We start from the raw sequence: 13,438 nt of genomic DNA, 5'->3' as shown, positions 1-13,438 counted from the left end.
CACAGATACATACACGCAGACACACACACACACACACACACACACACACACACACACACACACACACACACTCACACACACACCCACCCTCTGAACATTCCAGCCATTTCTGTTATTGTAGCTCTGCTCACTACCTTACCATACTGTAAGTGTGTGTGTGTGTGTTTGTGCGTGCGCCTGTCTGTCTGTCTGTCTGTCTGTGAAAGTATGCCCGTGCATGTGTGAGTGATCATCTATGTTTGTGTGTGTGTGTGTGTGTGTAAATTTGAGTGTGTGAGGGCGTGTCTGTGAGAGTATGCCTCTGCGTGTGTCTGTATGTGTTAGTGTGTGTGTGAGAATTTGTGTTATGTGTGTGTGTGTGAGAATTTGTGGTGTGTGTGTGTGTGTGTGCTCTTGGATGGAGTGGACTGCAGTCTCCGCTTCTCTGGTATCATTGACTCTGGAGGTGCTTGTGCTTCCTGTCCTTCTTTTGTTTTTTCCTCCCCCTCTTTTCTGTTTCCTCTTCATTTCTTTTCTGTTCTTTCGTTTCGACTTTCTCATTATCTCGGCTGCTGTCGCTCATTCGACCCATAAGATGCCCGCCAGTCACTGTTTTGCATGGCAGTGGGCCTCTGTTGCTGTAAGTACTGGACCAACCAACCCCATCCTGCCCCCCTTTCTGTCCAGACGCTTTCCTGCTGCCCTCAGTTTCTACCCCAGAGCTCCCTGCCTCCTTGCCACCCTCCCTCCTCTCAGTTTGTACCCCAGAGCTCCCTGCCCCCCTCCCTCAGTTTCTGCCCCAGAGCTCTGTGCCTTCCTGCCCCCACCCTTCGCTGGACTCACAGAAAAGCCTGGACTGTGTTGACCTCTGCCTTTTCTGTGGCCTGATGCTTCAGAGCTGATTGTTCTTTCCCAGCTCCTCTCTTTCTCTCTCACTCTCCTCTCTTACTCTCTCCTTCTCCTTTCACCCTCTCTCTCTCTCTTCAGTTTGATCATAAATGAGGCATTGTAAAGTCATGGTAGTAGGTCGGCGTAGATGAGAAGATTCTGTAGGATATGAAAGTTGTTATGGGGATGAGTTTATTGCCTATTATAAGATGTATTGCGTTGTATTTTTGGAAAGGTTGGAGAGGATTATCACTAAGATGAGAGGTGACGATGGTTGTAGTGGGGAGTTTTCACTCCCCCTGATCTTTTAACCCATTTCGTCCACCACCTACAGTAGGAGACTCTTGTGACCTTTTGACCTCCCATGTGGTGACCACTTGTGCTGTGGGTTTCTGCACTCTTCCTCATCCTTACTCTCCCACTAGTCAGACATCACGTTTCTTACGGTTACAGTTTCCATAGTGATCCTCCTGTCTCTCCTCCATCCTGTGGTCATCCTCCTCTCCCTCCCTCCCTCACCCCCTTCCCTCACTGTGTCTCTGTCCATCCGGTGCTGAGCACACACGTTTGACCACTGACCCCTTCTCCCTTGTCCATATGCACAGAGCCTGACGTTCAAGGAGAAGATGACCAGCCTGAAGCTGAGGGAGAAGACCGCGGACCTGGACACAAGGAGCCACAATCTGCTGCTGGCGCTGGTCAAGCTCATCCACGCTGACCCCAAGCTCATGCTGCATGTGGGTATTGTTTTATTGAGGAGTTCATTTTATTTGTTAGGGATCATGTACAATTCTTCAACATAAGCGTTGCCATTTGGTGCATTGTACCAGAGTTAGCCTTAGGCTCATTAACGTCTGCAGTCCCTAGGCAGGGCACAATTTAATAATATCAGACAACATTTAACAAACAACAAGACAGATCCCATATTGCGCACACACACACACACATATTAGTACTGCACTACAAGTTTATTTAATCAGTCAGAAGTGTACACATAAATATGTGTGTTCATTTATGAATGTCTGTGAGTTTGTGTGGGTTTAAAGATGTGGATTTCAGTGTTGTGTGTCAGTTTAAGTGTTAAGGGTACTATTACTGACAGATATTTTATTTTTTGTGTGTATGCGTGTGCCTGTGTGCGTATGTGTGACGTCCATCAGAACCCTGGGAAGCAGGGAGCGGACATCCAGAGCAGCACTGCTGAGCTGATCACCGGCCTGGTCCAGCTGGTGCCTCTGCCCAGCATGGGGGACATCTCTCCGGAGGCCATGGAGGTAAGCCCCTCTCCCCTACCCCCCACCTCTCTATTTGCCCCTCCTCTTGCCCCCCCCCAACCCCAACTCTCTATTTGCCCATCCTCTTGCCCCCCCCCCCCCAACCCCACCTCTTTATTTGCCCAACCCCCCCCCCCACCCCACCTCTCTATTTGCCCCTCCTCTTGCCCCCCCCCCAACCCCAACTCTCTATTTGCCCATCCTCTTGCCCCCCCCAACCCCACCTCTTTATTTGCCCAACCCCCCCCCCCCCTCTCTATTTGCCCCTCCTCTTGCCCCCCCCCCCCCCCCACACCCCCCCCACACCTCTCTATCACCCCACACACACACACACACACACACACACACACACACACACCTCTGTGTCACCCCCCCCACACACACACACACACACACACACACACACACACACACACACCTCTGTGTACGCCCCTTTCATGCCTCCCGGGGTATGTTTGTTTTAATCTCTAATTTATATTATTTTATTATACCGGTTGTGCCTATTATATACTGTAGCCATAGATGTTGATATGGCAATAAACTAAAACAACTACTTCCTGTTTACAATTCTGTGTGTTCCTATGCCTTCCTCCCAGGCTCTGTTAGTTCTGCACCAACCAGAGACCATTGAGCTATGGAACCCAGATGCCCCTATAGAAACCTTCTGGGATATCAGGTACGGCCTACGACTCCTGGGGATCAGTAAAGTATCCATCCATCCATCCATCCATCCATCCATCCATCCATCCATCCATCCATCCATCCATCCATCCATCCATCCATCCATCCATCCATCCATCCATCCATCCATCCATCCATCCATCCATCCATCCATCCATCCATCCATCCATCCATCCATCCATCCATCCATCCATCCATCCATCCATCCATCCATCCATCCATCCATCCATCCATCCATCCATCCATCCATCCATCCATCCATCCATCCATCCATCCATCCATCCATCCATCCATCCATCCATCCATCCATCCATCCATCCATCCATCCATCCATCCATCCATCCATCCATCCATCCATCCATCCATCCATCCATCCATCCATCCATCCATCCATCCATCCATCCATCCATCCATCCATCCATCCATCCATCCATCCATCCATCCATCCATCCATCCATCCATCCATCCATCCATCCATCCATCCATCCAAGCAGTGCTGATGATTGGTGTTGGGTTTCTGCTTGTTGGCCTTGCTGAGCACTGATTGGCTAAAAGTCTTGTGGATGTTTTGCATGCTGCATACTGATTGGGTTGTCTCGTGCAGTTCCCAGGTTTTGTTTATCATCTGCAAGAAGCTGATTGGCCATCAGATGATGAACAACACAGAGATCCTTAAGTGGCTGAGGGAGATCCTTATCTGCAGAAACAAATTCCTCCTCAGGAACAAAGTAAGTCCTTAACCCCTGTCTGTAGTCTAAGTCCTGAACCCCTGTCTGAAGTCTAAGTCCTAAACCTCTGTCTGTAGTCTTGTCCTGAACCTGTATCTGGAGGGAGTAGGCCTAAATGATTCTTAAGCCTCTCCTAATTGAAGTTCTAAACAGATCTAAAGGCTGCATTCATAAACAGTTCTACTACGTCCAAAAGGATTAGTGGAACCCTTGAGTAGTTAGTTCCTATCAGAAGCCTTTAGTTCCTCACCCAGATGCTGTTCGTTCAACTCTTCCTCTTTCTTTCTCTCTCCCTGTCTCTCAGAAGGTGTCAGCATTGTAGATTGCATATGACGTCTGTACTGCATGTCCATGACATATTATTGTACATTGTTTAAGATATAATAAGTGATTTAATGTCTTACATGATTTTAAATGCGTTTTAGTTTTTTATGTGGTTTGGTTTGAAAGTGTTAAATACCGTTTAACTTCTCTCCCTCTCCCTGTGTTATTCGCTCCCTTTCTCTCTCTCCTTCACCCTATTTCGCTCTCTCCCCCTCCCTCACTCCATCCCTTCCTATCTCTCCCTCCCTCCCCCTCCCTCTCTATCTCCCTCTCTATCTCCCTCTCTCTCCCTCTCCCTCTCTCCCCCACCCCTCCTCCTCAGGACCGTGCGACGGCGGGCAGTGGGATCCCCATCTGTCGGCAGGCCCAGACGGTGTTGGAGGTGGGCCTCTACATGTTCCTGTGGAGCCCGGACATGGAGGCCGTGCTGGTGGCCATGTCCTGCTTCCGCCACCTGTGCGAGGAGGCCGAGATCCGCTGCGGCGTCGACGAGGTGCCCGTCCAGACCATCCTGCCCAACTACAACACCTTCATGGAGCTCGCCTCCGTCAGCAACATGATGGCCACAGGTGAGACCAGACGCATACACACATAAAGACAGACACAGACAGACACACAAAGAGAGACGCAGACAGACACACACACACACACACACACACACACACACACACACACACACACACAAAGACACACACACACACAAAGACAGACACACACACACACACACACACACACACAAAGACACACAGAAAGACACACACACACCCACACCACACACCACACACACACACACACACACACAAAGACACGCACACACGCACAAAGACACGCACACACGCACACACACCTACCACACACACACACACACAAAGACATACTGTACACACACACACAAAGACACACACACATACACACACACACACACAGTGCTTGGAAGTCAAGTAAGATGTTGTAATATGAGCTAAAGTGTGTTTTCTTCAGTGTAGTTTCTCCTCACCCTGTGTCTTTGTGTCTGTTGGTCTTGGGTGTCCAGGCAGGTCAGCATTGCAGAAGAGAGTGATGGCTTTGCTGAGAAGGATAGATCACCCGACAGCTGGAAACATTGAGGTAAGACGTCAAGCTTTTCACTCTTACCTCACCCAAGGTCATCAACACAACACAACAATATTAGTGTTGTAAAGTCACATTTAGAGGTGACATTTTGTGAAATAATCATTGCCCTTTGATGTTATTTTACTATTTACTGTTTCTGGAAGTCCTAGTCACAGTGATCTTTGTGTTTGCTGTGTTAACTCTAACTCTCTAACTCATATCCCATTGTGATTTTTGTGCTTGTTGTGGTAGACTAACTCATCTCCCATTGTGATCTTTGTGCTTGTTGTGGTAGACTAACTCCTCTCCCATTGTGATTTTTGTGCTTGTTGTGGTAGACTAACTCTTCTCCCATTGTTGTTCTAGGCCTGGGAAGACACCCACAGGAAATGGGACCATGCCACAAAACTCCTCGTGAATCATCCAAAATCTAAGCTAGAGGATGGTCATGTATGAACTATTAACAGATTTGATGGATGGATGGATGGATGGATAGAAAGATGGATGAATGGAGGGATGGATGGATGAATGGATGGAAGAGGCTTCTTCTTCCATGTTTAGGGATCTCCCAGGTGCATTGCTAACAGGGGAGGGAGGGAGCACAGTAAGTGAGAGCAGTTATGATTGAGAAAAGATATTCTTTTCTAGTTCGCACATGCTCTGTGGCTGTTTCCTTTTCTATAGCCATTACAGGCAGGGAAGGGAGCAATCAAATGTGAAAAGCCCAGTACATCATCTAGTCTCACTGACACTGACATGTCTTATTTAAAAGCCAACATGACCCCTTCACTAGTTCACGAAGGAGCAAAGGTCCAGTCTGGGAAAACTGGTTTGAAATGGGGAAACTTTGGGGACAGTATAAGGGTGTATTTGGGGTGTATAAGTAACCAAGTCAAATTACAACATAAAGGCTCATTTACATCTGCAGTCCCTGGGCAAGAACTGATATTCTAAAAGACAACAGATCAAAAAATGGATGGTTTATAACATATTAAACAATAGATGGTTTATAACGGATTCAAAAATAGATGGTTTATTGCAGATGAATAAATAGATGGTTTATAACAGATTAATAAATAGATGGTTTATAACAGATTAATAAATAGATGGTTTATAACCGATTAATAAATAAATGGTTTATAACCGATTGCCCTTTTCCTCTTCACTGTCCAGACTCCGTTCTTCCAGGAGTGGATCAACATGACGGGCTTCCTGTGCGCTCTGGGCGGCGTGTGCCTTCAGCAGCGGACGCCACCGCTCCTGGGTACCTACAGCCCGCCCATGGGGCCGCTGTCCGAGCGCAAGGGCTCCATGGTGTCCATGGGCTCGTCCTGCGACGGCGCGGCCGAGACGCCGCTCAGCAAGTTCCTGGAGCGCCTGCTGTCGCTGATGGTGTGCAACCACGAGAAGGGCCTGCAGATCCGCACCAACGTCAAGGACCTGGTGGGGCTGGAGCTCAGCCCTGTGCTCTACCCCATGCTCTTCAACAAGCTCAAGAACAGCATCAGCCGCTTCTTTGACACGCAGGGACGCGTGAGTGGACAACATGCAAATGCACATACTGTACACATACACATGCACATACACAGTATTGCACAGCTCTCATCGACCCTCATGGACCTCGTTGTATTGTGAAAACCAAAGAAGTCTAGGGATAGTTGGCAGGACTCTGGCAGGAAGTTGACGCATGACAACTGGCTCAGCAATATCATTTCTGTAATACAAATTTGGCGATACATAGGGGATGCAGGTGATATTGGTATAATCAAATTAGTTCTGTTTCTGAGGTTTTTGGGGTCAAAATGAAATACTGTGACCAAGATACTGATAATTAAAAATCTATAGGGGGTCAACTTGCCGTAAGTTGCATTAGTACGGGCAGTGGTCTCCCTGGTTTGAAATCAGGGTACCATGAAATCTTGCATTTCCAGTGTGCAGGTGTGAAGGAACAGGTGAATCTTTTTTTTCTCAATTCAATGTTTTTTCATTATTATTTTGTACATATTTAGAATACATTACATGAGAAAGATAAAAGTAAGCAATACAGTGTAGGGAGAGGCAGGATGCCCAACAGAGCCAATAATAACACAATTTCAATAATTATACACGATTTAAAATGAACATATTTAAATTGACTAGATCTAGTATGACTAGATCTCAATGTGATTGTGCTGTTTATTCCCTAGGTTCCCATAAATGACACGAACACCCAGTTTGTGGAGCAGACCATCGCCATCATGAAGAACCTGCTGGACAACCACACAGAGGGCAGCTCAGAGCACCTCGGCGTGGCCAGCATCGAGACCATGATGCTCAACCTGGTCCGGTAAGCAGCTCTAAAATCTCTTTTCTAAAACGGATAGTTCTGGTCCTTAATTATGATTGGCTGAATTGTGTTCGATGCCGTTGTAAAGCCAAAGTCTTTTTAGGCAAGTCCCTCCAATCGGCGGCATATTGCAATGCTTTTTGGGCACTTATCAGGCATCTATTTCGGGTAAAACTGTGCATGCGCGATGCTTCATGAATCACAACACGCCAACCTCGCTCCAGCTACGAGATCACATCACATAATTGGCACGATGTATTAACAACATACCACATGATTGGCACGATGTATTCACATGTCAAATTTTGGTGGCGGAAGGGGGGGAATATGTGTAGACGACTGCCATGTTTGCGTTACAAACTAACCCCATACATTTCTAGGGGAGATTTTTTGCGTGCTGTTTCTCCATCCCTTCAAGTTGACCCCGTCTCATATTACTGCGCTACGACCAATTGATACAAAAGTTAGAGTTGCTGCATCTCGACTAGAGTTGCTGCATCGATATATTTCTTGGTGGAAGAAGGATTGTCTATGAATAATTCGGTACATTTCTCATTGCTGTGCATTTATTTTATGAAATCTTGCCAGGTATGTAGTAACTGTTTTAGAAAAGCAATAAGCCACTCAGAGAAATGCAGTTGCAATCCTCAATATGTCTTGTACATACAGCAGAATTGACAATAAAGTTGACTTTGACTGTTTTAGCCTCCTTGGTGACTGATCTAGCACTATTACTACTGCAACTTCATGTCTTTGTTCTGTTTGGGCTCTGTAGCTGATGGCTGATGCTGACTGTGTAGTGTGTGTGTGTTTTGATTGGCAGGTACGTGCGTATCCTGGGCAACATGGTCCATGCCATTCAGATCAAGACCAGGCTGTGCCAGCTAGTGGAGGTGATGATGGAGAGGAGAGACGACCTCTCCTTCTGCCAGGAGATGAAGTTCAGGTGGGCACACACACACACACACACACACACACACACACACACACACACACACACACACACACACAATACACATGTAGACAGACAGACATTCTCTCTCTCTTTTTCTCTCTCTCACACACACACACACACACACACAGGCGCGCCTGCAGGTGTACGGCCGTACGCACTGTGCGTACCATCAGGCAACCAAACAATGAGAGAGAATTTCCCCTGTGTGTTTATTCACACCAAGTTGGCCCACCATAACTTCCCAACTGCTTCACAACTGCGCAGTATCCTGCATTAACTGCTCAAAAATAGGCTAATTACAATTTTCTGTGAAGTAGGCTAAAGTTTGTAACCACGTTATCAAAATCAACTTAATGCACGCACCTTTTGTTTGAGCAGGAGACAGAATAACGACGAACGCACACAGCAATTACAGAAGTTGTGGGCTAGGCTATTTGTTGCGTTCTTTTACTATCTATGGTTGCCTGTTATCAGCACACAATGTTAAGCTAATTTACTAACTCAAGACTTCAAGGCTATCATGGATATAAAACGATTTTTGTAACCAACGAAAGGATGGAGGCAGCAAAGTTAGAGGAGTTATTTCAGATGAACAAGGTAGGCAAAATTGGTATGCTTGTCAAAACACTGATGTTAAAGTGCACACGCTGTTCAAGCCATACACAACAGTAAACTAGAACAAAACTAAAGGTAACTACCCTTTATAGGGCTGTATAAAGTTGTCCACATGAATAGGTCGTTATTAGGCGTTGTTGTTGTATATTGCATGTGGATGTTGTACTAAGCTACTAAGTGACCAATGCACGAACGAAACCAGAAAAGGGGGGGGGGTCTGCACACACACAATACACATAATACAAACAGACAGACGTTTGAATTATTTTTTCCCCATTTCCCCATTGTCTTTTTATTGTTTATTTTGTTTTGGTTTATTTGTAAGCTACTGTTTCTTTTGTTGTTTTATTGTGATTGTAATCTTGGCATCACTGAAAATGAGGACTACCCTAAATGAGCTTCAGAGAATAAATACAGATTGAATGAATGAATGAATGAATGGATGAATGGATGTGCTGTCAGACTCATGCGTGTGGTCTTTCCTGGTCTCCCTCATGTGTGTGGTCTCTTCTGGTCTCTCTCAGAAATAAGATGGTGGAGTACCTCACCGACTGGGTCATGGGCACCTCAAACCAGGCGGCCGACGATGACATCAAATGCCTGACGAGGTACAGCTCCCTGAGCCTCAGTGGCCCCTATCTGGTCGTCTTATGGATAACGGATCGTATGGATTTTGTAAAATATGGATGATATGGATTTGGTATAATATGAATAAATAATAAAATAGATCATATGAATTTATAATATATTATATTTATTATATGTGTAATAACATGTGTTTTGAAAGTAGGTTTAACTGCGTTGAAAATAAGTTCAACTGCTTTAGCTAACCATTAAGCTCTGCTGCTTTGCTAGGGACCTGGACCAGGCCAGCATGGAGGCGGTGGTGTCCCTGCTCGCAGGCCTCCCTCTGCAGCCGGAGGAGGGCGACGGTGTGGAGCTCATGGAGGCCAAGTCTCAGCTATTTCTCAAGTATGTTACATAACTCTCAGCATACTTATCGTCCTAGATAGACGTTAGTGTGCATTGGCAGTATGTATGTTCTTTTCACACAACTGGGATTTAGTTCTCAAGTACCCAACATGCTCAGCATTTTAGAACATGGTTTAGACATGGTTTACATGCTAGAGATCAAAGATTCAGCAGTAGAGATAAAGTTGTCTTAACAAAACTGCTTTATTTGATATATTTACAGTGTCTGATATAGTCAGTCTGTCCACCTATGTGTGTAAATAAGCTAAGTAAGTGTAATAAGAAGATCAGGTATTTCTACCACATGTATATTAATGAATCTGTAATGTCACAGAAAGGACCCCTGAGAATGATGCCGTAGGGCTCTTATAACACACCAACTTTTAGGGCAGATTATTTTATTTGCTATAGGGAGCTATAGGGCAGATTATTATGACCGCCGCTAGCGAAGCTAGCGAAGCGGTCATATAGGGATTGTCAAAGTTTTTTTTTTTTTTTTTTTTTTTTTTTTTCCCGTCATCTACTTCCTGAAATTTTGGTCAACGATACCCGGGGCACCGAAACACCAGGGCACATGAAATTTGGTGGGTATGTAGCCCCACTAGACTTTTACGGAAAAATTTCGTTTGGTCCCCGGGGGCCACTCCCCCTCCGCGCTGGGCCCCCCGAAACCCAAAAAATGCAGTTTTTCCTCAATAACTACCTGAACCGTGGCACCGAGGATGAAGAAATTTTTATGGTATGTTGGTCTCAAGGGCCCACATCAACTTAGCCCATAATCACTCATTTGTGATTTGCACCCCCCCGGTAAAAAATGAAAATGCAATATCATTCTGCTTTAATCGCCCCTCTCTTCAGTAAAGACGTTCAGAACTGCACCAAATTTTATGTGTATGATTAACCTGACATTCTCTGGGGGTATGCCAAGTTTCGTAGAATTTCATCCATGGGGGGGTCTAAAAAATTAAGTTATGTGTACATTTAGTGACTCTACACTCATTGGCCTGTAGATGGTGGTGCACACATATACACATGCACACACACACACAGGCACCCACATACTATCGGTATTAGAACGGCCGATACATAATTACAAATTCAGTAGGATTAAAAGAAAGCCAAAATAAATATTCATCATCATCATCATGGCTGCATTTCCAGTATTGGCGATAAGTAGTCGTTTGTCCACTAGATGGCGCATCGTTGCAGTGAGACGTAATTTTGTTGGAAGTTAATCTTAAATGGGTTGGAAAGACACTATGCTTCCTACAAGGACAAGACTGTAGGCTACAGTAGTTTACCGCAGAGAACGTCTAAGGGTAGGATGATTTCTGCATGACATGTAATTCCCATTTCCTCTTGAAGCCGAAATAAATCTGAGAATGTTTATCGGACATGCTTGTTTTTTACTGCAGGTAGGCTACGTTAATCCTATCAATAGCAGAACGTAGGTAAAATAATGTTACCGTTAGCATGGTTGAGTGATGGAGGCCAATTTGATTATTGATGTATTTGTAGAAAACCATAAATGCGTTTATAAGCTACCAAGCAAATCGATAACAGCACTAATTGTATCTTTCGACTGTCATCTCATTTGCTTATGACCATAACCTAGGCTACTAACAGGAGCTAAGTGAGTTAGCCACAACACGTTCGCTACGTGATGGTTTTTTAATGGAAAATATATAGGCTACCTGAAAGATAACCTGTCTATGATCCCGTGATGATCTACAATCTCCATTTAAACCAGATGTTTTAGAGCGCACGTTGAGATGTATTCAGGGCAGGGCTGTACCTACACATATTTGTTGCACGTGCTACAAAAATCATTCTTTGCGATGAATGATTTAGTACCAACGTTACAAGGGTCAGATACAGTTTTGCCTATGGCTATTCCGTGAGACTGAGGCGCTTTTTGTTTGTTCGAAGTGCGTGTTTAGGGTGTGAGAGGGGAGTCGATGTGCTTTGATTCCAGCTTGGTAGTTGTAGTCTATGCGATTAAAAAACACGTGTGTGTGAAGTATCCAAACAATGATAACGCTTTCATTATGGCTGCTTTAGCCACAGACCTTGAGCTACTGTACAGTGGGTTGGGTTCCGTTTAGAAGTGTCCACTTCATTCGCCCTTTCCGTGATTCACAGCTACGTGAAATGTATTACTACTGATATGCAAAACTATTAACTTTTTCGCCAAGAGGTGGCAGCTTGATACTGTAAGGTGTAAGCCATTGGTTCCAACGGAGATTTTATTTGGGTCGCCAGCATAGCCTAGCGACAATTTGTGTTGTGTAATAGGCCTAGCATAGGGCCTACCTTATATAGCTTATAGTTTGTTAACAGTCACGGTTTTGTCATAACTCCCTCTATGCATTTTTGCATTTAGAATAGCTCTAAAACCGGGGGGCGAACACGTCGCAGGGGGGGCGCCAGTGCGTGGATATCTCAATCGCAAAATTAAACAATATTTCTATCGGGCGCCTACCATGGACTAGGCTGGGTGAAAATCAAAAGATTGCGTCAAAAGATTGAGCTTAACCATTGACCTCATGGTTGCAAAATGCAAGGGAACATGAATCAGCATATTATTTGCACAAACAATAACGGAGAGTAGCTCTTCAACTTTGCCCGTTAAAATGTGTATGAACAGTCTCGCAACGCATTTCATGAAGGCCCTTTGGACATGTCAGTTATTTGCACCACTGGGAAAAACGGCATTTTGTTTTAGACTACTGGTATTTCATTTGTGCATTGACAATAAAGCTGAATATCATTTGAACTAGATGACTAAACTTATGCATATGTAGAAGAAGAAACATTCACAAAAATCCATGACATGACCTCTCTTCTTGATAGCTGTTGAAAACTGCATGGAACTGACAGGGATTGTTTTGTTTAATAATAAATAAATAAATACATTATGCTGCTACCTTCTGCTTTTCCCAAATACAATGTAGCCTACAGGTGTACCTTTCATCAGTCCAGTTGCAATGGATGGACTGTGATGAACTGCCCTACTTGTGATTGTTTAGAGATTTTAAAGGTTTTATAACAATGTTACAGATTTTTTGGCCCAGAAACAAATCTATTCACCTTTGCAGCGCCAGTAGGCTACTTTGTGTGCGGAATGTGTGCAAACACACATTTCAAACAAGCATACACAAAAGTTTCAAGAGTGAGGAATGGAGTAGAAGATGGAGACAAATTCATTAATATGATTTATTTTCGCGGAATGGATGTGCAGGACTGAGCGGCGGTCATATTTTGTACCGCTACGCGGTACATCTAGTTTTAGTTGCTATAGGGAGCTATTAGGGCAGATTATTTTAGTTGCTATAGGGACCTATAGGGCAGATTATTAGGGTAGAGGGTGTCAGAGTGAGTTATTAGTAAATCAACTGAGTTGTTACTAAATAAACTGAATAATTAGTAAATAAACTGGGTTAGTAAATAAGCTTATTTCCCAAAACATTGGTGTGTTCCTTTAAGAGTTAACTCTTGAGTTTTCTTATTTGGGTTAGTCACTAAACTTGCTAAACTAGAAACCCACCCTGGGTGTATTAATGGATCTGTAATGGATGTAGTAATGAATATGTGTATTAATGAT

The 13,438-nt window shown here is 44.6% G+C and overlaps 1 protein-coding gene across 5 annotated transcripts in view; it reads left to right on the top strand.

The window, feature by feature from the left end:
• The window catches only part of nf1b (neurofibromin 1b), an 85,692-nt gene that overhangs the window by 18,853 nt on the left and 53,401 nt on the right, over positions 1-13,438 (top strand). For all 5 annotated transcript variants that reach the window (XM_076275130.1, XM_076275129.1, XM_076275126.1 and 2 more), the window contains exons 13-24: positions 1,473-1,604; positions 2,028-2,141; positions 2,738-2,817; positions 3,427-3,550; positions 4,197-4,443; positions 4,908-4,981; positions 5,333-5,416; positions 6,140-6,499; positions 7,153-7,292; positions 8,116-8,238; positions 9,387-9,470; positions 9,718-9,834. In XM_076275130.1, the coding sequence (XP_076131245.1) occupies positions 1,473-1,604; positions 2,028-2,141; positions 2,738-2,817; positions 3,427-3,550; positions 4,197-4,443; positions 4,908-4,981; positions 5,333-5,416; positions 6,140-6,499; positions 7,153-7,292; positions 8,116-8,238; positions 9,387-9,470; positions 9,718-9,834 (1,679 nt within the window). The remainder of the gene's footprint in view (positions 1-1,472; positions 1,605-2,027; positions 2,142-2,737; positions 2,818-3,426; positions 3,551-4,196; positions 4,444-4,907; positions 4,982-5,332; positions 5,417-6,139; positions 6,500-7,152; positions 7,293-8,115; positions 8,239-9,386; positions 9,471-9,717; positions 9,835-13,438) is intronic.

This window comes from Alosa pseudoharengus, unplaced genomic scaffold (assembly GCF_046254945.1).
Source record: "Alosa pseudoharengus isolate Yale_2024_CS ecotype anadromous, Long Island Sound unplaced genomic scaffold, YU_APseudo_1.1 YU_APseudo_1.1_scf_8, whole genome shotgun sequence".
Taxonomy (NCBI): domain Eukaryota; kingdom Metazoa; phylum Chordata; class Actinopteri; order Clupeiformes; family Clupeidae; genus Alosa; species Alosa pseudoharengus.
Note: the sequence above shows the minus strand (reverse complement) of the source record. Positions and strands in the feature narration are given on the sequence as shown.